Source organism: Carassius gibelio, chromosome A5 (assembly GCF_023724105.1).
Source record: "Carassius gibelio isolate Cgi1373 ecotype wild population from Czech Republic chromosome A5, carGib1.2-hapl.c, whole genome shotgun sequence".
NCBI lineage: Eukaryota > Metazoa > Chordata > Actinopteri > Cypriniformes > Cyprinidae > Carassius > Carassius gibelio.
In genome coordinates, this window is record NC_068375.1 from 23,667,164 (window position 1) to 23,691,215 (window position 24,052).

Genomic DNA, 24,052 nt, shown 5'->3' on the forward strand with positions numbered 1-24,052 from the left:
TAGTAATATGTAATACTTAAAAAAAAACGTAAAAAATAAATAAATAAAAGATTTATTTTAACGGAAAATTATTTTGTCATTTTGAAAACAATTAACTTTTAAATAATAATTAAAAAAAATGTTCACTGTTCTAAGCTGTTGCCTCTCTAAGCATGTTCTTGAGTGTAACAGTTTACTGTACTGCTCTTATTATAGCATATACAAATTTAAAGCATGTGTATATTTACAAATAATTTAAATACCAGGGGCCTGTACCATGATGGTAGCTGAACAAATTCAGAGTTACAGGATTAGTTTTGAGTTGACAAAACCAAACCTCTCCAATCCAGCTTCATGGTACAGGCCCCAGGACAGCCTATGCTCAATGGCCAATGTTTTTTCTTTCTTTCTTTCTTTTTTTAAGAATTATGCTTAAAACAAGAAATAATAATTTGGGAATTATTAATAAACAAAAATAAATTGATACTATCTTTCAAAATTAACGTGTAAATAAAGTGCAAACTACTTTCTGACCTTGAATTTCTGTCTCTTGCCCTAAACCTGGACAATCTTGTCATGGTATGAGTTCCCACACCATGCGTATATATATTTGGCTTTGTTATTATTTCTAATTTACCAGAAGGCTAACTTTACACAGTGATAATATTCAGAGAAGGCTTTCCTCTCAGTTTGCACATAAAACTGGTTTTCATGCAAAACTCCTGGTCTTTTTCTGTCAACATGGCCATTCTGTACCATATCTTTAAAAATTTAAAGTAGGAAAAGTAAGATCCTTAAAAAAAAAAAAAAGAAATCTCCCAGATCTCCCACAGGTCTACTGTTTTCATTTTCAAATGTTTTATACCCAGTGTAAACACAGATCTGTTACACCATTAGCATTCAGAAACCACTTGTCTCGGTGGTCTCGGTCCCTTCGTGCATTACTGTGCGCTGGATTATTTTGTTTGTGCAAGTGTACGAAGGCACCTTCATACACATTTGGCTGATAGTAATGATTTTGTCTGCAGTAAATGAGTCTGGGATTGTTTAACCGAATCATTCGTATTGTGTAGGACAAATCATCTTCATTAAGTAACAGTCCAGGGCTGCTTCAACACCAAAGACAGAGCCTTACAAAGGACAAAGCAGAAACTCGGCTCATTTTCCCATGGTGTTGTGTCACTGAACTTATTGAATGATCAGCTGTTGAGAAACCATGACACATTAGATCTGTGACTGTGACAGATGCGAACTCTCTCTAGGCTAAAGCAAATGTGTTTATTCAGTTCACTGATCCTGATCCAGTCTTTTCTTAATCTGATGCTTAACCACACATTCAAGTGTGTGTCTGCAGCTAAAGACAGTTGAGCAGGTGTGAGATCATATCTACTCTCTTATATATAAATACACTATTTTTTTAATCAGTTTAATGGGCTCTGTGGTTATTTTGTTTTTTTGGCCACGAAAGGAAAATTCCCCTCATAGTAGAGGACTAACCCTGACCCAGTCATGACCTTTAACCCTGGTCTCTACCCTTGGAACATGCAAACATACATCAACTGTCACCCTATAACCGCCGGCATAGACAAACCACATTCAAATAAACACTAGGAGACCCCATGAGCTGAAGAGAACTGAAAAACTGCATACATATAAACATTTCCACCCAGTTTTCCTACATGTTGTGCAGCTGTAAATATTTGTAGGTTCTATTTTTGTCATGTCAGGCTGTCAATTCTTCACATATTTAGAGTCATTTGCAGATCTATTCTCAGTATGTGTGTGTGCGCGCGTGTGTGTCCAGCTATGTTGTGAGATTTACACCCTTTTGTGCCCTTTGCTTTGTCATTTGCAATATGGGGGGCAGAACTGACAGGTGCCACACACTCACCCAGAGCTCAAATGGAAACCTCTACAGGTCAGATAGCAAATGGACTAGATGTTCCTGCCATGAGGAGGGCTTAATAAAGGGACTAAACCTTTGAATTAAAACTGATAAAGCTGAAAGGTTTTTGAAAGTGGAAGGTTTATGGTCTAGGTCACTATAAAAAATAGAAAAACACATTGTCTGTGTGTGTAGCTCAGGCTGATAGCAAAACCAAAGCCACCTACATTACGAAGACCATCCCAAGGTCACCATAGGAAAATGATTTAGCATTGGGAATAGAAAATATCATCTTAGTATAAAAACTGTAATGAAAACAAGTTGATGTAAAGTTCCCACAGAATAACGAATGTGTGTGTGAAAAGCGGTTTGGATGAGTCTGTCGGCAGAGATCGCGGGATTGTGCTGCATCTGTTTTTACAAACAGTCAAAAACTAATAAACTCTTTCTCAGACTGTGTGTGTAAATACTCATTGTGTGGGAGTGTGGTGTTATACTCTCAGTAAACAATACACGGGACCCGGTTAAATGAAGAGCCGCATTCCACAGAGATTCACACCAGGTGCACGGTCAACAGAGAAGAAGAGAGAATAATCTCATGTCGGAAAAAAAGATCGATATTTTTAGACCGAGAAAGAAAAGGCATTACAGTCCTTCATCCTTGAGATATCTAAAGCATTCTATTGCTTCCTGTGGCTGATAAAATCCTTGTGATTAAAGTCTTGGAATGACTTCACTTTAGCAACATCACTCAACATTCTTCTCTGCCAGTGTATTTTTAATATAAACAAGCACCTTTGATATAAAAATTGAAAAACGGTTAACTGTAAGCTGTTGAGCAAAGCTAAACCCCCTCCGAGGCTCAGCCCAGAAGTTTGTGTGTGCCTTTGTCTTGCTGTAACAATGCAGAGATAAAAATCAGGCAAATCAAAGAACAAAAGGAACTGTAGAATAGGTTGGCCCTCTGTCTCTTTCTCTCATAGCTTCTGTTGAATGCTTACTATCTGGGTTTTTAATCTCTCTATAGCACTGATATCCTGAAAATGTCTTTGATGTGGAAGAATGTTGATGAGAGGACGGAGAAAACATGCTCATGTCCACATACAGAATGGCTTTAAATGCTGTTCATATTGTGACTGACACACATCTTCTCAAAACTGCTTTAGACTGACTGTTAGCAAGACATTGAAAAAACAGTTCACCAAAAAAATAAAAGATAAAATTCAGTTGTGGTATGTCATGTCATTCCAAACCTGTATGACTTTCCTTCTTTTGTGGAACCAAAAGATAGATATTTTGAGAAATGTCTCCGTGTTTATTGTCCATTCAGTGGAAGTCGATGGGCACCAACACTGCTTGGTTACCAACATTCTTCAAAATATCTTTTTTTTTATGTTCTGCAGAAAAAAAAAAGTCATAGTTTGGAACACCATGAAATGATGAGGTTTTCATTTTTGGGCCGAATATCCCTTTAAGTCTTACATGATGAAAAATTACGTCCATCGAGTCTCTTTCAAATGAAATTATTTAATAAAATAAATACAAATTTGCTTTTTTACAGAAAATGTACAAAAAAATTTCCCAAAGGCATGGCCTTCATCTTTCTTTCAATGAATACAATGGTGCTCTTCATAATCAATACTGAGCACATAAAACTTTTGAAGTCAACCAAACTAAACAGTTGGATTCAATCTCTGCTGTGTAACCTATGAAATGTATCTGACCAAAACAGATCTAAAAAGATCAGCATTGTGTAAAGTATTACCGCAGTAAAGTAACTCTTTAGCAGCACAGTTCTCCCCTCCCCCCGTGTCTCCTTCTCTGTGCTGGAGTTGATGAGTTTTGCTGTGAGCAGCCACTTATCCCTCTGCTCTTCTGCAGGGTGCCTTGAGGGCCTCACCACAGGGTTCTTTGTTTACAGCCATTCATTAACTCTTTCACCATCCAGTATTCCTCAACTCCAGCTCTTCTTTCTTCACTTTCATGCCATCCTTGCAGCACTACGGAAGCATTATTCACTCACATATTGTACACATTCACCCAGCACTGCACCATGCCTCCTTCTCTCTGTCGATGAAGACAGTCCCTAGGGTGGCTCGTCATTTGCAGACATATCTCTCAACAGTGCGATGGCAGGTTTTGCAGGACACGTAACAGCACCAGTGATATTTACACTGGCAGCGCTCCACCAGCACCTCCGTATAGGCATTATACCCTCGTCCACAACACATGAGTCCACAGCTCTCACTGCCGGTCGCAGTCTTGTTACATAGCCTGCAGAGACAGAGCAAATTATTCATACTACTGGCAAATAACTCAAACTGTAGCATAGCAGCATGTTTGCATTGTGAGATTCAGTTTTTGTGTCTGCGTGTGTAATAATGTTTAACCAATTCTCTTCATGTGCCTCTTTTCTTTCCTTTGTGCTCTGTCCCATCTGTCAGATCAGTGATAGTCCCTCATTCATTACAGTGACTGAGAACTGATTGTTTCTCAACTCATCAGTAATCAATAACCCTGACTGATGATGTGTATCTCACCTGTCTGTGGTGCCGAATGACCCCTGCTTGGCGTTCTGGGAACAGTAATCGGGCGAGCTGACCAGATAAACCAGTTCATTCTCTCCGACGGGCCTGACCTCCATCTCACGGGGGACTAGCTGTCGGCGGGTGCCAATCTGGCGCGGAATGACCTTGGTGGCAGACAGGTATTTGGACTTGAGGTCGGCTGAGATGCTCTTGATGTCTTGATGGGCCTTCCAGCAGGTCTTCACAGAGCAGGAGCCAGAAACACCGTGACATTTGCACTTCATCTCTAAAGCATCCATGAGTGCCTACACAAACACAACAGAACAAAAGAATGAAATAAAGTTTAGTTGTACAGTACTTTTCACCATAGTTTCAAAGCTGCTTCAAAGAAAATGCATGTTTCCGTGTTACAATTCAATAGTATTCCATTATCACATGAGTGTAACTGATGAATTAAGCCAGGCTTTTTTTTAATGGAAATTAAGCACGTGGTTGAGCTTACCTGTCGTCCCACTGCATTGTTGTGAAGCTGCATGAGTCTAAATGCCTGTGGTCCTGACCGGCGGTTCCTCATGGGTGCATCTGAGAAAGCTGAGCCCATCTGCAGGCCGTAGCGAACATTATCTCCGCAGCCTCCCCAGCGGAAGTCTGGGGCCGCCTGCTCTGAGGGCGCTGGTGCACAGGAACAGCTGGGGAGCTCTCCTGAAGCACATGCACGGGCGATGGCATGACTGACCACTGCAGCGGCCAGAGAGAACACAAACGCTGCCTCGCGGGTCCCTGCACAGAGATGCCTTTGTTAGATCACCTATGCAAACATAGCAACCTGAACTTAGCATATGGTGTGGAGTTTTCACTTTCATATTATTCTTTAAAAAAGGAATAAATTAGTGTTTTTTTACTATACTGATACTTGCTGGTACTTATATTCTAAAAGTAGAGTGGTTGTTAGTGAGTACAATGGTGATATAAATACAGTTGAATCATTTCAATACAGAATTATTTTAATAAAGATTTATTTACTGAGCATGTGGCTAAATGTCAACATGTACAAGGACAAGTTGCCCATATAGGTATTCACCTTTGGCTAGATCAGGGGTGAAGTGAGGGGCGCTCTCGATGGACGAGCAGTTCCAGCGCATGTCGCTGAAGGAGCTCTGGCACGCGCTCTTGGTGAGTTTGGCCGCGTGCACGATGCTGTGCATGAGCTCGAGGTTTCGCTTGCAGAGATGATGCTGATCTGGCACGAGTCCGTCCAGGAGTTTACAGTGATGTGTCTGATTCCATCCGACCGAGCTCCCGTTTACCGTTAGACCGCTGCAAACACAAACACCCTAACTGAGCCAGACTGCCGTAAATAGCCAAAACATAACTTCATTTTTATTTAATAATGCTGGATTACAAAGAAGACTCGACATGTTTCCAACAAGGTAATCTGTTGCTGTTCCTTGGAGTATAAAATAAACTGTTCAATGAACCCGACCTGAATGATTCATTCTCGAATCAATTTCGACATTCAAAACGAGTATTTCTAAATCTTTTCTATTTTTTTTTAACATGTTTTTATGAAATATCACTTTATTGATCAGATTTTCCTATATTGCTTAACGAATAAAAAATACTTACAGCCATGATATTCCTGTGCAGGATATCACGCTCATAGACATGACGAAAAATAGAAGAACATTCCCGTATGCTGTCATTTTGTCGTTTGGAAATCCTAGTGAAGTCTGGTTTGATGTTGTTTTTGTTTCCCCCCAGTGTCTTAGAAGATGCACACGGAACTACCTAAGCTTTAGGCTGAATTGGGTCCGAGTCTCTCTCTCTTTAGTACAGCTATGGGTGTCGACCCGCCCCTCCGCGCGTGGGCGGTCGCAAGATTCATTTTCAAGAAGCGCGCGGAGACGATTACCTACTGTTACCATAGACAGACTATTACTGTCAATTTATAGGAAGGAAATCATACTGAAACATATCCCATTGTCTGGTCACGCCAGTTAAGCAAACGACAATTAGCTCACTAAAGTGTTGGTTATCAAGCAGATCAAAACGCAATTAGCCAAGTTTAGTGTGTCTTATTTACTCTTGCCAGTCGACCGAACAAACACTATTTTTACATTACTTCTCATGGGAGACTAATTGGTTTGTTTGTTGTTATTTTCATTCGCGCATGTAAAGTTAGCCTGGTGAACAAACAACGTTTTAACCGATTTGTCGAGGTTAAGTGTAGAAAAAACAATAGCACTCATCATCTGTAAAGCTCAGCTTTTCAGGGTGTGCGCCTTCCCAAAGAAAACAATTTGGCTTTAGTCTTTTGAAGATTTCTGTCCAAACGGGATCAACAACTCGTTCATTTACATCCAAATCAGTTTGATTCGGCTCTTCCCTGAAGATAAGCCGGATTTCTCGTTCCTCTAGCCTTACTAGCACAAACATCTTAAAACAGTACAATCACTGTAAAGTAAACCGGGCAAATGTCAATGATACATAATTCTAATATATTCTAAACAACATCACACTGTAAGCTACTAGCTACTACAGACTCTGCAGTATTCACAAGTTTCATATAGACTCCTCGGTTTTAAGAAAAGCACAATTTTACACTAATGCACAATGAATCATTCAGTTTATTAAAAAAACGAAAACAACAGCAACCTTATACTTAAACTTAAAAAGACAACAATATGTGCTTACCTGTTCTCTCTGAATACTGAGGCTCGTTGGTCTAGGGGTATGATTCTCGCTTAGGGTGCGAGAGGTCCCGGGTTCAAATCCCGGACGAGCCCTGCTTTTCAGTTTTTCAAAACAATGTCTGATTTGATTGTTTACTATTGAATGAATACATATAGATTAAAACATGACGTGCATTAAAACAGTTCGATGAACACAAATCAGTTTTAATCGAAAGCTCAAGCGATGTTTATTCAGTTGAATGTGCCTCAGAGACGGAATGCAGCGTGGCGCGTGTGAATAGAGGAGCTGAGACAGTGCTAATCACTCTGGTCTGATCACCACGTAGTTGTGAATATTCACAGGTTTCAGAGCGGCCATACTCACCGAGACAATCAGAAATAACATATCCCTCACCTTTGCAAGCTAGCAGCTCGGTCACTCCACGGAAAGGCGAGAAAATTTTCTCTTTGATTCAACTCGTCCTTGAATAGAATCCACTGAAATGTGTCGGGACAAACCAGAATCATGAATAGACTGTATATTGATCTTACGATGGGCCATCAGCGGCCGAAACTGCAAACTGGAATTTTGATTGATGTGCATGCGAGTGCATGAATTAGTCGGGATTAAGATCAAACAAACCAGTTCTTTTTTTTTAATGGAGCCGGAATAATACAGATGCCTCAGGGGCTGCTAATCCGATCAACAGATCCTGTCATAATCAGAGGCCTAATCATTAGGTTTTATGAGCATTGTGTGCTGTAAATAAGCGACATCACTACAAAAATAAATAAACCAACGAAGTCCTATAAGGTTACGACAGGTCTTAAAATTATTTCTAAATAAGTGAAACGAACCAAGTGTATTTTACTTTGCTTTAGTGCACTGCACTGTGCTTTTCAAAGAGACTGGGAGCTGGACATGGGCTCTTGCAATTCAGTTTGACCTTTAGCTGACCTGTTGAAATCCCAAAACGCCACAATCGCATTTTTACAGCATAAAATTCACATAAACGGCAAATGTTAATTTGAGCAAGACACATGATTATTTTTAATCATTCAATTAAACCAACACTTGGAGTGGAACTGTTATCTAGAGCTACTTCAAAATGTGATGAGGAACCAACAACCATATGGTTTGAGGAAGGTATTCCCTTACAAAATGCCATTTAAGTAGTTGTACGGAAGCCTAAAACATATTATTATTTAGGCTTTAAGTATTCTGATGCCCCACATCTCTATAGGGGTTTAGAGTATTAATATGAGGCATGAGAGAAGAGAGTTAGCGATAGCAGATCATATTCATATTCTTGTTGAGAGTGGCTCTTTACTATGCACCAGTCCAGTCATCAAAATACTGGACTTCAGCAAATCTTTTATTCTGAACAAGAAACATGGCAGAGCTACGGATGGAATCTCTAGAATCCACTGTGTATAGAGTTCACCTGTTTGAAGAAGTCAGGGGCTGCTGATTTCTTGTTTTGTGCTCTTTGACTTAATTGTGCTGAGATTTTAGACAAAAGCTTAGCATCAAGAGATCCTGTCTTTTGCATTTGTGTGTGTACAATGTAGACAATAAGACAGGAATGTGGAAACAGGTGATGAAACCTTCATGTTTGTGAAAGAATGAAATTGTAAGGTGTTATTAGACCACTTGACACTGAATACACACAGGCAGAAAGGATGTTTCTGTTCTAGACCGTGTGGAACAGCAAAGAAGCTGATGTATGTTCAGTGAAACTGATTTGGTTTCTCCACTGAGAGTTTGAATCAACAGAGTCAAAGTTTTTAGATTTAATTAAATTAGGTCACAGACATCGCTATATATGTCTGCAAGCATAAACTGAAGATCATTTTTTGAATTATATGACTAACTTAGAGGTTTTGGAAAAAGTTGTATTTTCTTTTTCTTTGAACACGAGGTGGCACTGCACATCAACTGGCCCAAAACGACAGCTCTCACTGGGATTCACTCTTTCTTAGGGAACACTGACATTTCAAGCACACTTTAAAACAATCTTTCAAAAACAATTTAATAGGACAAAGAACTTTACAAAAGAGCAAAATATCTTATTGTACATATATACATTCCCTGTATAGTTTACAAATATACATCATCTTCAGTAAAACAGGACTACATACAGTATACAAATCACTTGCCTACAAAACACTTGTATCTAAAACACACACACACACACACACAAGAAACAAAAACTAAAACAAGCTGTCAATCGGATGTGATGTTTAAGGGAAGAAAAAGAGAGATAAAACAACAAATCTATCAGAACACAATCACATTCAGACTCTTCTGGTTTTTTTACATTTCCATGTGGAGAGAGGGAACATGCCGAGGAAACCTGAGGGCAGTTACACACTCTCTTCAGAAGGTTCCAGATAATTCCCATGCTTCTTTTTATTCCAAGACCTTTGAACACACAATAAAACAGTTTGTTCCCACTGAGAGGATCTGATTCCTATTAACTAAACTATACTCGCATAATTCAGTCTTTCTCCACAAACCATTCAGATCCACAGTCCAGAGCTGTCAGTCAGGCGCTGGAGAAATCTCAAGGCTGATTCATGACACTCTGATTTTTAGCAGTGTGCTGGAGTGGAAGACAGGCTCAAATGTTTGGAATGGAATACTAGCCTATTGCTTCCTGTAGTATACTGTGCAGTTTATCAGATCGAATTATGAGGATATCTGTGGGAATTTGCATTGTGGGATACAGTGTTCAGCGTATACACTACTGTTTAAAAGTTTGGGGTTGAGAGAAGTTAATCAAAGATAAAGAACAAACAAATATTTTGAGATATAACACTTTAAAATAAGCATTTCCTAGTTTATTATATTTTTAAAAATGTGATTTATTCAAAGTGGAATTTTGACTCGTCTTCATTGTCACATGGTCCTTCAGAATCATTCTAATAGGCTGAAAAAAAACCCATTATCATCAATGTAGCTTTTGTAATAGTTTTGTGGAAACCATGATACATTTTTTAAAGGATTCTTTGATGAATAATAGGAAGTTCAAAAGAAAAGCATTCATTGGAAATATAAATCTTTTGTAACGTTATAAATGCCTTTACTGTCACTTTTGCTGCATTCTTGCTCAATTAAACTTAAAGGGGTAGTTTACCTATAAATAAAAATTCTGTCATTAAATTGTTCCAAACCCACAAAACCTTCGTTCAACTTCGGAACACAAACTAAGATATTTTTGATGAAGTCCGAGAGCTTTCTGACCCTGCATATACAGCAACGTAACTGTTCAAGGAACAGATATGTAATTTATGTTCTGATGATTAACTAATGTCTTACGAGTTTGGAATTATACGAGGGCAATAAACTAGTATACAGCATGCATACTATGTACTGTAGCAAAAATAAGTACAACAGTATTCTATTCCGAACACAGCCTATCTCTTCTGATCAAACCTATCATTGCTACATTTGCTATAGAGGAGCACTACTGTCCCCTACAGGAGGCATATGGTATTGCATTGCATATTCAGGATGATGTTGAAGAGGACAAATCATTACGAAATATCATTCATTTCAGTGCCTGAACTACTGCCATCATTTGCATACACTCAGTCTTTCCCACAGGTAATGACAGATAAAGAGCAAAGGACCATAAAACCAGAATTCAGAATATTCAGACTTCATAATAAACATGGGGATCTTGACAGCATTTGTAAAAGATCAGAGATAACTGAACATAGATATTCTGTTTTATACATTGTCATTATCAGTGCTTGATTAAAATAGTACACAGGTTGACTGTTTATGTGGTGTAGAATCTATTGAAGTGTGTGTCTGTTATGGATCAAGCAGGTAGCTAGCATGTGGTGCATTGAATGAATAGAGTATCTCAGTCCTTTTGCAGTTCCAGTCACTGCAATCAATGCAGTGACACCGCATACACACAGCAGCTGTAAGGGCGTCGAGCTCATCCTGTCACACAAACCAGAACAGAGGAAGCTGCTAGAATGGCTGACACACAATGCATCTAGGAAACCAGTCAGTTGATTTATTTAGTTTGATAAGTTGTGGTAAATATTGTGTTGCTAACGTCTGAGGAATGATGGAGGCTGTTTCAGTGCTCAGAAAGAATTGGACCTTTTTGTCAGTGTCGGTGATGCTACATTGTCACATCTGCCTGACGCTTGGCAGATATGTAGATGAGCCCGTTTGATCCTAAATGGTTGGCTCTGTGTCCTCGGGGCGTGGCTAATGAGGCATACTGGCTCAGTCGAGTTCAGTGGGCGTGGTCTGTGACCTCATCAGCGTGATCTGTGTGTCTGATCGGGTCAACCTGTACGCCGATAGACTCAGGTGTGTCCAGCAGCCGGGGCGTCCCCTAGACGGATGCTGCCGAGGAAGGTGGTGTGGTTGCTCATGGAGATAGACGTGTCCTCATACACCATGCGGATGGAGATCCTCTGGCGGGCTCGCAACAAACACACCCCTGCGGTGTAGCAGGTGTTGAACTTGCGCTGGCCGGTCTCGATGCTTCGCGTGCAGCGCAAGAATGGAGTCTTGTCAACCATCACCTCAAAACTCGCGATGTCCGTGAAGTTCAGGTAATATACCTGTTGCATGCACAGACACACACACAAAGCAATATGGGATAATGGTTATTGATTTTTTTAATCATGTAAAAGTATGTTTCAGTGTATTTGTATGAAATGTATCGTGTATTTATTTGTGTATAAGCAGTAGAGTTAGTCCAGGGACTGTACTCACTTCTACCTGACTATATATAAAGTATGTTCCGTCAAGAAGGACTTCCAGCTCTCCAGAGCGTGAGTGCATTTTAAACACTCTCTGATGGATCGAGATCATTCTCCAATTTTTCAACACACCTTCTGACAAATCTCACAAACAGACACCAGTAAATACTCAATCATCTGTTATGACAGTAGCGATACATAGTTAAGACACACACACAGGGCTCAACTGTAAGGAGGGTTTTCTCCAATTTCTACTCGCCTTGTCAACACAATTTACTGACCCTGACATCAACAAATCATACATTTTGATTGATCATTTCATAATTAAAAACATACAAATAAATAAATAAATATAAAAATCACACACACATTAAACAACTGGAAATATAACTACAATTTAAAATTTGATTTTTATTTATTTTCAATTTAAAATGTAATTTATTCATGTGTTGCAAAATAGCAGCATTTATTTGAAATCAAATTATTTTGTAACATTCTAAAAGTCTTTACTTAAAAAAATGTCTTTATCCTTAAATGTGTTCTTTTTAAAGCAGTCTTAATTTCTTACTGACTCCAGATTTTTAAATGGTAGTGTAATTTTTCTGCAGCAATTTTTTTTAATAAAAATATTTATTTTACAAAGAACATTTAGCATAGCCTGCGGGCCATCCTTATATTTGAGCCCTTCCTACAACCTTTAATAAATTAAAGTAATTCCAACACACAATATCAATAAGCACTGTGAAGCATATGTATGTAGTTGTGTGTATGTGGGGATCATTATTTAACTCTTACCTTCTTTAACCTGGATGGTAGTTTCCTGACCTTGAAGATGCACCACAGCTGGCTGCAGAAACATCAGGTTTAAACTCACAAATTCTAAAAACTCATTTTCTACATACTCTTGATGCACAGACTCATTAGCATGTTAACAATGTGTGTGATCTACACATAAAATACATCAAAACCTTTTAACTGAGAGAATATAACATGGAGAGATGAGCAGTGTGGCAGTGGAGATCAGGAGATGGTGCTTACCTGTGTCTCTCTGTGCTTGACTCTTTCTGCACTTCCTGTTGACACACAGGGGGAAAGAATTGTGTTGCTTTAGGTCTGTTATTAGTTGCTTATGATCTATTCACACCAGCTTTGAATGTTTGCTTACGTCTTTCCAGCATCAAGCCTTTCAATTTAAACAATGAATTCCTATGAATTGCAAATCGTGCACAGCAATGAAGCAAAATTTCAGTTGATTTTGCAATTTCTGCCTTTAACATTGGCATAATATGGAAATCAAATTTTTTCTTCCCTGTTAAGATGGGACCTGAATTTGTCCACTGGGAATTGATTGGATCATTGTCGTTTGCTATTGCTGTGATCTTATGTGAGTGACAGTTTGCGGAAGGAAAGAGTTTATTGTCAGAGAAGAGATGTTGTTGCAAAGGGGGAGTTTTGATTCAATTTTGATTAAAGATTATTATGGCACAGAAATTGTAAAAATGGCATTCCATAAACAGCAATTGTCCATTTTGATTTCATGGTGACTTTAAACTTGCAGCTTGCTGTTACTGCGTGTAAAGAAAAGTGAGTGTATAAACCTGGAGGTCCCTGTGGTCCCGGTGGCCCTGTGGGTCCGGGAGGTCCAGGTGGGCCAGAGGGTCCCATTGCGTTATTGCCTGGGATACCCGGGATCCCTGGTATTCCAGGAGGACCAGGTGGGCCTGGAGGTCCAGGCGCACCAGGGGGTCCTTTCTTGCCTAAAGAAATAAAAAACAAAAAACAAAAAACACTGAGGAATGAAATTTAAGTCTATAAACAAAAACATTAAAGCACTAGAAACAACTGATGAAATACAAAACATTTTTTAATAACAGAGTGAAAATGATGAAATTACCTTTTTTCTTCTCTCCTTTCTTCTTTCCATTAGTTTCTGGAAGAGGTATAAGCAACAGGAAAAGATAATCAGTCAGAAATGTATCATTTTACATGCACAATCACAAATGCAAAAAATGTTCCTCCTGGGCTGCTGCTTGTTTCTTCCACAAAAGAAATTGATTTAATCAGACTGTTTATATGTTTCAAAGTAGCTAAACCAATAATGACACTCACATGACCACAGAAAAACAAACCCCAAATGTCATTTAGAGGACAACTGCTTAGGCTGGTGTCTACAGTTATCATACACACACACACACACACACACACGCTTCTCACTGTACAACCAACTATAACACTGAAGCAACAAATGTACTGTATTTACAAACGATATCTTATAAGAGTGTCTTTGTGTGTGTAAATGTGTAACAAATCCAACACAACCGTAATAAACAAGTCTGACAAAATCTACTGTTTTAAAGTTTAAAATCTAGCCTACACACGCGCACACACACACACACACACACTGAGTCTCAGGAGACAGATCTGTGTTCCTAAGGTCTGAGGTCACTCTTGTGTTTGCATTGGCTAGTATTCGGGGGTCTTTTTTTGCAACAAAACTACTTCAACACATTTGTAAATGACTGCTGCTTTCATTCTGTTGTCTGGTGGGCTTCGCACGCGATATTTCTTTTTCTCAAAACACAGAATATCAAAAGTGAAAAGAAACCACTTGCTGCCTTTAATCTTTTCTTTTAATCTTCCCTTTTTTCTCATTATATGAAAAACAACCGAAAGGAGGGGGGGATTGCAACATGCACATACATAAAATCAAGCAAACACAACAAAACCCAAACATGACACACACAGTAAGCATGCAACGAACTTGACCTGTCTTCAGTACCTCTCTACAGATGTTCATGTCTTTTTTTTTTATAAAACAATCAGGGATGAGCTCACCAGATAACTGTTTATTTCTTTCTTTTATTCACATACCACTTGCAATCCAGTTTAAACAGCCGCATTGGCAGGGTGCAATTAGCACAGTGATTTTACTGAGCAGATCGATAAAATGGTTAAAGAATTAAATTCATATTAAAATGGTTGTTTGTGTAAATGTTCTAGTGATCGTTGAAGTGGAATCTGTAGCCGGCCTGCACTAACAACCCAGTACTGACACAACAGCCCATAAAGATGCATTAATTGGAACTGTCAGGGGCTTCACACATCAAATGTTTAATATTTCAATCATTTCATTTTATTACTCAAGTGTATTTAAGTTGCGGGTTTTCAAAATAAAGATGAAAATAAAATAAACATGCAAACTCGACAGACAGTTTCAGTGAATTCTGTTCTCAGTGTGCACAAATCATCCAGCCCACTTCACAAAGCCTTGGTTTGTTTTGTAAAACCTTTAGTCTTTACTTCTATTCCAAAAATGGGTTTTTATGTTTGTTTTATAACCCCCTTACACATTTACTTATTTACACAAATTTTTGCAAACCGTTCCAGCAGCTTTTTGCAAATCCACTAACCTGATTCACGAAAGGTTTGCTCAACATAAGGAAAATATCAGAGTTTTATAAATCTCAGGTTTTGTGAAATTGTGGAACCAGTGGCAAAGCAGATTTCTGAACCGAGTGAATGAACTCCCTCTGGTGGAGAAGACCGCGAGCCTCAGAGAGCGGACGTCCAGAGAAGCATCAGGAAAAGGTACATTTATATTGTAGCTGCAACTTCTGAATGTAGATGCAACTGAGATATTTTAAAAAAGCAACTAAAATAATTATACGACAAGCATAAGGGTTTAGAAATGTTGAAATATAAATAAAACAAATATAAAAAGTGGTCTGCATGTGCATGATCGTCGAAAGAATTTTGAGGGTGGGTTACAGGACATTAGATATGTCTGTGTTTGTTTTAAATGGGAGAAAAAAAGAAAGAGTGGTAAAAGTCTTTAATGAATGGAACAAATTAGCATCAAAGACAGACAATATTGGAACCATATTTCACACCAAACATGCAGCTGCACACACAAACACACCGAACCCCAGCTGTACAAAAGTTCAGGTTTATGAGGCCACAAAGTAAGCGAGTTTGTGTATGTCCACGTGCAAGTGCTTTGACCCATGAATCTGAGAATGGGGAAGATGACAGAATGTCTTTTGATCACAAGAATAAATTCAAAATGACTTCCTTATTAAATCATGCAAGTAGACACAGATGCTCACCGACCGTTTGACACTAGATGGAATAACTTATAACAATACTCACGTTACACAGGCTGATGCTTGGATTTTATACTCCAATCTAATCAATTCAAATTTGTGGTCAACATTTCAACATTAACATTCATACACTGCTGTCAAATTTACACAGATTTACACCTCAGCATATTACAGACATTGTTTCCATCTGTAGCACACCTGAGTGTCACTTTACTAGTGTGTGTAAGAATTTAATGTATAATTTAATGCACAAGACTTGCACACACAGACACAACAATAATCGGAAAAACACTGGGTCTCATTCACTAATGAATAAATCATTTTACTAATGTAAATGTACTTAAATGACTTAAAAAGACAGCGATGGGAAAGTTTGTTGTTCTCAATACCAGTTGAACCACACTCATTTGCTTTTGTGTTTAAATTGATCATTTGCCAAGATGGGCGTTTTTAAAAAAAGAAGTGCATTTGACCGTTCACATGTGGTCACATTACCACAAGATAATATTGCACAACTCTCTGAAATGACAAGTTATTGGGGCAAAACATGGCAAACTGCTCTCGGGACATCTCTATTTTCTGTAGACCTCATGTTTTTGTTTAATCTCAGGAAAAGGAGAGATTTCAGTGAAAACAAACCAAAATCCATCACTTTTCAGTTGGTAGCATATAATAGTAGAAATAACACTAATAATTCACTAGTACTACTTATACAATAAAATATTTTAATCTTCTTCTTTGTACGGTTGAAATTTGATGAAGTTGAATATGACTAAATTGGACCAAAGAAAGCTAATTTCTTAATATTTAAAGTACAACCTTTTATGTCATTCCTCCAATTTGCAGTTATAAAGACTTTGAGATATCATATAATTCCTTACTGATCGACAGACACATTATAATAAGTGCATCTCATTTGTCAACTGCACATGTATCAGCATCAGTAACCTTGCTCTCCAGACATCTGCTTCAGCATTGTTTGAGATGGCATCTGTGTATACTATGCGTGCAGATTATCTGTGTTGTATCTGTATTTATTTTGGCACATGATGCACACAGGTGCAAAAGCTGAAACAGTAGAACTCCCGATCAGAGCCAGTGACTGCACCGCCATAATCAAAGCCAAAACCACCTGCCAATCAAACTGCTGCCAACTGGAGCCAATCACGGCCGTGGAAAGACGAGTAGGTAATCAAAGCTGGAGTTCGCCAATGAAAAAGAGTGAGAGAGGAGCAATATCAGTTTGTTAGAAGCTACTAGAATGGATAAAAGAGAAGGATTTTGTGTATAAACTACTGGTATGCACAGCATAGCCCAATAATGAGTAAGATGGAAGGAATGAATGAGGGGGGGGACAGAGAGAGAGAGAGAGTGAGAGGTAGCATGATCAAATGAAGGAAATGCATCTCATTCTGAACTCTAAACCACATGAAAGAGAAATCGCTGGCAACCTCACAGACTTTATACTCACGTACTGTATACACACATACACACGCACACACACAAACCCACACATGCATGCACGGACACACACACACACGCACACACACACACTGTCTTAATTTAAGCTCTAAATTGCATGAATATCAACACACACAAAAGAGATTTTTTTACCTGAACGTTTGGTACGATGAATGACTCTCTCCAATCCTCTTGTGTGTTCATCCCTCCATCTGCTCTGTGAAGATGAAGGAATAAGTTTTGATGTACAGTGCAGAAGAATACAATTAATTCATGGTGCTGTTTCAAAGCATTTTACATTTCAACTCCAGCTTGAGTTTGAGCCAAGGCATGATCAATGAAATGAATCCACTTCTTCATAAAATAAATGTCGCCATGTAAACTAAAACTACACATGCACACACACACACACACACACACACACACACACACACACACACACCTCTGCTGAAAGACAACACTCTGAACATAATGAACATAATGTGTGTGTTGAGAAACCCTGTGGATTTACAGCAGTAAGGCATTCCAGTGAGATGATCCAGCACACAAACACACACAAAATCCCATAAACTTAATAAATTATTTAGAAAGGAAATACCTTTCTTATCATTATCTCGCATATGAACAGAGTAATAGCGCTGCAAACCTTAAACACACAAACAGAGGAAGCACGGAGATTCTTACTAAACTGATGAGGTTGAAAGAGTACGGACTTTCTCTTCCTTTGCTTCTGCATGTTTTCCTTCCTTTCATATTTTTCTTCATACTTTCCTTCTTGCTTTTTCATTTTCTTTTCTTTTCTTTCTTTATTCATTCATTTTTTATTTTAATTTCTTCCTTCCATTTTTCTTTCTTCCTTTCATTTTCTCCCTTCCTTAATTTGTTGTTTCCTTCTTCATTCCTTCCGTTTTTCATCTTTTTTGCTTTCCATACAGTTTCCCCTCCATTTTTCCCCTTTCCATTTCTTCCTTTCATTCCTTTGCTTATTTGTCTTTATTTCAGTTCTTTGCATATAAAACACTCCTATTGTATCTGTGACTCTCTGAGATTGCAATAAGAGATAGTTCAGACAGACTGTGGATACACACACACACACACACACGCAGCTCATCGTACATATTAAATTCAGGGATAACTATCAGGTCAGGATACTTCAGGACAGTCTGGAGTTCCCATGCATGTTTATACACCGTGAATGAAAAGGTTGAGAGAAGAGGAACTCTGGGTCACATTATCTGTGTCTGTGTCAGAGACGGAGAACATGACCCCGCTGTTCTTCACAGTAGAATCACATTACAAGACCTAGACTGCCATTGTCATCTTCATAGCTTGATTGCAGAATTGTTTAAGAGAAAGGATTCTGAATTCACACACACACACACACACACACACACACACACACACACACACACACACACACACACACACACACACACACACACGCACACACTCATAAAGCAGGGTTAGTGGGGTCATGCAGCTGTGTCTGGGTAAAACTCTTGTTATTTATGTGATTAGAGAAGCCACTAAATCACAAAGTTCAGCCCCAGAGTGCACTGGGTGTCAAGTGTATTACATTCATCCACGTAAAACATTGACACGTAAGTGTGAATGCGAGTTTGTGTGTGTTTTAACCAGTAAGATGACACTTTTAGATCTGTAAACACCTTGCTGTGTCACATATTGTTTTTTAAATCAATTTGTGTTTGAAATCAGACACTGTAGACCTGTCTTCCTGCCAGAGGATGTTCCAGCCTTTGGACATGGTGTTCCTGATCAAAGTCTGTGTGTGTGTGTGTGTGTGTGTGTGTAAGAGAGACAGAGAGCATTGAAAACATTTCTCCAAGCTTACAATAATCTGTTTATTTACAATTATGATAAGCAACAAAAGAAAGAGAGCATTCAGGTTTAATGACATGTACTTTAGGGACCAAATAGACCAAATCTCCAAAACCTGCCTTTGGGGACATCTGAGTTGCCATCAAAAGTAAAAGGGATTTATAAATAAAGCAAAGAATTTGTTTCTTATATTAAACATGCAAATGTTTTCTTTAAGATGTATGGTTTGGGTTAGACTGCAGTAATTATAATTATCTTTAAATATAAACATTAGTGGTCTGTCTATTCAGTATGTCCTCATTTAGCAAGACGTGTGTGTGTGAGAAACATCTCTGTGCAGTCTAGACCGTGTAACTCGAGTCTAGTGCGAGATATATCTCATTGGTCTCTTTTACACACACACACACACACACACACACACACTGTAGTCTCACAGGAGATGTACAGTGGGATTATTTATATCGTAACACTAGAAAAAAGTGCAGTTTGTTCACATTAGTTAATGCATTAGTTTACACAAACTACAAATTAACAATACATAAATATATACATATATACATATATATGACTGCTAGTTCAGTTAGACATTTTTCTAAATATATAAAAATAATACTTTTATTCAGCAAGGATAACATTCAAGTTCAAGTGTTACAAAAAGACATTTTCAATGTTACAAAAGATATCCTTTTTAAATAAATGTTGTTCTTTTGATCTTTCTATTCATTATATAATAATGAATCTGAAGGACCATGTGACACCGAACCTTACACTTTTGAACAATAATGTAACAAATGCACGAATACGTTACTAAACCTTACTGTAAAGTGTTACCAAACTCACTAGAGGACACATGTTATAGTGAGAGAGGGAGAGAGAATCGTCTTTCTTTAGACCACCCACAAGCTGATTGGTCAAATGCTCCATCAAACTGAAATTGCTTCCCTCAAATGTGTGTCTGCGTGTGTGTACATTTCTTCATGCTTGTAAAACAAGAGATTGCGAACTGATAAACGCTGCTGCATAATGAATACGTGCATGTGATTAGTTGGTCAGCTGTCACCGTGGACAGATCCACTCACACCCTCATACATACATGTGTGTAGACTCACACATACACATGCTTTGCTCTGAAACAATATTTATAGTGAGGGTACACGCTGTAAGAGGCCTAATTTATTGCTGTTTGAATTGTATGACATTGCGTGTTGAAGAAGTTGTGCATGTGTGTGGTCTGAGCTAACGGTAGCATCTATTCCACTCGTACTTATTTTGACATTTTCCATTCTTTCCGCTGACAGCCAGAGAAAAAACGACCTTTTTAATCAGTCTGACCACACACACACATAATAGCAACACAAACACGGCACAACACAAGAAAGCGTGTTTCACATTACACTACACTTCATTTACATTATTCTTGTTTTTCTGAAACATTAGGGGCAATTCTTTTTCTAAACTTTCCCTCTCCACAAACAGTTTTAACCTGTTGTTGACCTGTTCTGACACAAGAAAAAAAACATCATTTAATTTGAAAACTTCTCACAATGTTAATGTGTTGTTTTTTTTTCATGTGCATTTGGTGTCTGGGTCCAAACCGGAGTTCACTTCCACCCTTTTCACTGTGGGTTTTTAACTAGGTTCGAAATACATTGTGTTTGCATCATCATCATCATCATCATCATCATCATCACCACCACTCAGCAGTGTAGCAGTGTCAAATGCTTAATTAGATTCTGATTCTCAAGCTCTCAATTTGATTTCAATTCATTTAGGAATATTTTGACTATAGTGTCCATTTTGCTTACATAAGAAGGAAATCCTTTCTCATCTAATGTTGTTAATTATACAGGGACTCTTCTAATTTGGTACACTATAAAACTATTTGAGTTAACCTTTCTTTAACATACATGAAATCAGCACAATCCAAAACTGCTTTGTAGAGATTAACTGATGTAATCTTTAAATTGCTAATAATTTATTGTGCAAAATTATTACATGCATAAAATTATTACAAAATTCGAAACTCATGAACACTACAGTAACAAACCCCCATGAAAGTGTATGAAGTCTATGAGTCTTTTTGAGTGATGAAATTATTAAATGTTAAATGAACTTGTTCGAATGAAAAGGTTCTCAAAATATTTTGATCATGAGGCAGATTATACTGCTTGTGATGGATGATCGTAGGAACAATGTATTGCTCAGTGGTTGCTCTTCATAAGCTCAGGAGTCTTAGATGAGATTCTTGTATAGTTCTCATTTTAGTATCACCAGCAATCCGGAAGTTTCTCCTAAAATTCCTTAAGACACAAATGAGACTTGAGAAATTTAAAACAATAATAATAAAAAAAAACTGCTGGACAGGTGAGAAGGTACCAGAAGCAGGAAAGTATCTTTAGCTGGGATTCAAAGCCAGGTAGTGTGAGGTTCAGTTGTGCCTTCACATCGATGTGCTGCCCTCAAGGCTATGGCTCTGACAGATAACTCTACACTCAGGATACTAAAGACTGATTCTCTTATATGTCTCAATGAGCTATCAGCTTTATCTTAAAGATGTCTTCAATTTTATTTTAGGAGTAATGTTAAACTTATACCAATATAAAAGAGACTAAAACTATATAGCTTAAACATTATTAAACATTTCCAAATATATAGGGTTGCTAGTTTATATTTATCTTCAATGTCCAGGCAGCATTGTCTATATACAGCACATTTCCCAAGACTTGCAAACTGTGCGTTATGATTTTATGATATATATATTAGAGGTGCTCCGATCACGATCGGCCGATCGTTATGCGCATCTCGTCAGTAAAGCCGGTTTTCTAATCAGCCGTTAATTCCATCAGGTGCGTGATTTCACATAGAGCAGCTGTTACTACACAGAGCCGTTGTTAACTGAGAAGATGCGCAAATCCACTTCATTTTCAGCGTTTTTTGGCGCATCTTCTCTATTAACAATGGCTCTAAAATGTTTGTCTTGTACAGCCCATTTTTGCATGCATATAAATATATGTAATGCTTTCCTCTGTTAAATTCTTATGCAATAAAACACTATCTACACAAAACAACTTCCAATATGGCGATGCATATATTGTGTTTGACTGACCTCATCATCATCAAACACTGTACTCAGATTTGTCTCCTGCACTAAAGACTCGGGAGCTCTCATATTAGTCTCCTTTGTCCTTTTTGTCTCTCAACAACTTTACAAAGTGTGAAAATGTCAAATGTCTCAATATGAGCTCAAACATTTCTACCTTATAATATGTATTAATAATCAAGATCTCTTCAAAACTTTTGAGGCTACAAATGTGAGAGACCCAGAGTCTCTAGCTAAGGAGAAAAACACAGAGCGTGATGATGATGAGGTCTCTTCTAAAACTTTAAAGGAGACCATTGGGAAATTGTTAGAGTTTTTGTATCAGGAGACAAGTTTGAGAAGCAGGAGTTTTTTTGTGTTTGCACTCTGTGTTCATTTGATTTTCACTTTCAAATAACACCAAAATATGTCTGACTATTACAGGTTATTACATAAAGAAAATATGTGGTTCACTGATGTGCATTTAAGTTTAGAAAACTATTTTTACTCTAACCAAACAAACTGAACTCTGATGTCAAACAGACTCAGATGTGCACGAAAGAGATCTATTATGAAAGCACTCAATTGTTATGTTTTTAGCAGTACGGCATCTCACAAGATGCCAGACGCACAATAAACGTCTCAGTAAACCATCTGCATATTGTTGATTGTCCATTTACAAATGAAACACTGTGACAAAATGGCATGATAAACCCTGAACGTTCTAGAAGAAGGAGGGAAATAATGTCAGGATAAATGTAATTGTTTGATAGTTTGACATTATGACCCAATCACAGAGCAACACAACGATCGCTTTGAACAGATGTTCTCATCGCTGAGAACGACCACAGTCCTCCTGGATCAGTGAAGCTTGATCATACAATTACACTCATACTGGGATCCAATCCTCTAGAGACACATACACATATACACTCACTCAAGTGTGTGTGACAAATGTGTATGAAAGTGTGATGCTCATTCGGAATGTAATTGAAAAACTTTGCATATGAAGACATTTCGTTGAGGTGGGGATAAGAGACAGAGAGGAGAATCTGACAGACTGCAGTGGTAGTTTAGTGGTTAAGGATCTGGGCCTCTAGCTGAAAGATTGGAAGAAGTATTCCAGGAAACGGAGAGTTTCTGAGATCAAAGCCAGCTCTATCACCATTACTATGTTGTGAGAGGCAGTTAATCCTACACCGCTCCAGTGGGACCAACTCTACGAGCGGTCAATCATAAATCTCACGTCATCACCATCATTAGACAATCATTTGCAGTTATTTAAGCCAAGAGTTTAATAACAAAAAGGACACAGCTAGAGCCGTAAGAAATATTGATAAAAGTGGTTGATAAAAGCGGTTTTCTCTCCTTAAAAACGTATATATAAATAAAAGTTTTTTTTAGCCATTATGTCAATAATGCAACAGATGCATTGATCCTTAAAAAGTGATAGAGAAATGAAATAAAAAAGTTCACAGCTCATTATTTACAAACCTTTGTCTGCAATAGGGACTCATTCAATTTCAAATTTTACTAGAAAAAAGTGTTTTGAACCATATGAAATCAATAGTGACATACACACTTTTTTGTGATTGTTACACTTTGCATTTAGATGATGTTACGGTTCATTTACACAGAGCACATGGCTTTAAACAACTCCGATAACTTTCTAAAAGGGTTTCAAAGAGAAGGCTTTGGTAGTGTTTAAGCAAAGTATGTCAAGGTTTTCAGACGGTTTGTGTCAGGTTGGGAACAGTTCATGATGTCAC

The 24,052-nt window shown here is 38.1% G+C and overlaps 2 protein-coding genes and 1 non-coding gene across 7 annotated transcripts in view; 1 reads left to right on the forward strand and 2 right to left on the reverse strand.

Annotated features, from left to right (window-relative positions):
* Nucleotides 1-3,362: 3,362 nt before the first annotated feature.
* Nucleotides 3,363-7,408, reverse strand: wnt11f2 (wnt 11, family member 2). 2 transcript variants are annotated; one of them, XM_052592659.1, is made up of 5 exons: nt 7,087-7,408; nt 5,474-5,709; nt 4,895-5,172; nt 4,405-4,697; nt 3,363-4,138 (listed from the first exon to the last, which is right to left on the reverse strand). In XM_052592659.1, the coding sequence occupies exons 2-5, from the start codon at nt 5,595-5,597 to the stop codon at nt 3,964-3,966; spliced, it is 870 nt and encodes a 289-aa protein (XP_052448619.1). In that variant the 5' UTR covers nt 5,598-5,709; nt 7,087-7,408; the 3' UTR covers nt 3,363-3,963. The 2 variants fall into 2 exon arrangements, with proteins under 2 accessions (XP_052448619.1, XP_052448618.1); XM_052592658.1 differs by lacking the exon at nt 7,087-7,408 and adding an exon at nt 6,019-6,260 and having other exon boundaries at nt 3,365-4,138.
* Nucleotides 7,107-7,178, forward strand: trnap-agg (transfer RNA proline (anticodon AGG)). Its single transcript has one exon. It is a non-coding gene; the product is annotated as a tRNA-Pro (tRNA).
* Nucleotides 7,409-9,083: 1,675 nt separating the features above from the next.
* The window catches only part of eda (ectodysplasin A), a 32,762-nt gene continuing 17,793 nt past the window's right edge, over nt 9,084-24,052 (reverse strand). Inside the window, exons 2-8 of one of the 4 annotated variants that reach the window (XM_052592660.1) lie at nt 17,519-17,582; nt 13,696-13,731; nt 13,400-13,558; nt 12,840-12,874; nt 12,597-12,648; nt 11,815-11,945; nt 9,084-11,660 (exon numbers count right to left, since the gene is read on the reverse strand). In XM_052592660.1, coding sequence (XP_052448620.1) covers nt 11,400-11,660; nt 11,815-11,945; nt 12,597-12,648; nt 12,840-12,874; nt 13,400-13,558; nt 13,696-13,731; nt 17,519-17,582 — 738 coding nt within the window. In that variant the 3' untranslated portion in view covers nt 9,084-11,399. The remainder of the gene's footprint in view (nt 11,661-11,814; nt 11,946-12,596; nt 12,649-12,839; nt 12,875-13,399; nt 13,559-13,695; nt 13,732-17,518; nt 17,583-24,052) is intronic. The other 3 variants (XM_052592663.1, XM_052592661.1, XM_052592662.1) reach the window with 3 other exon arrangements.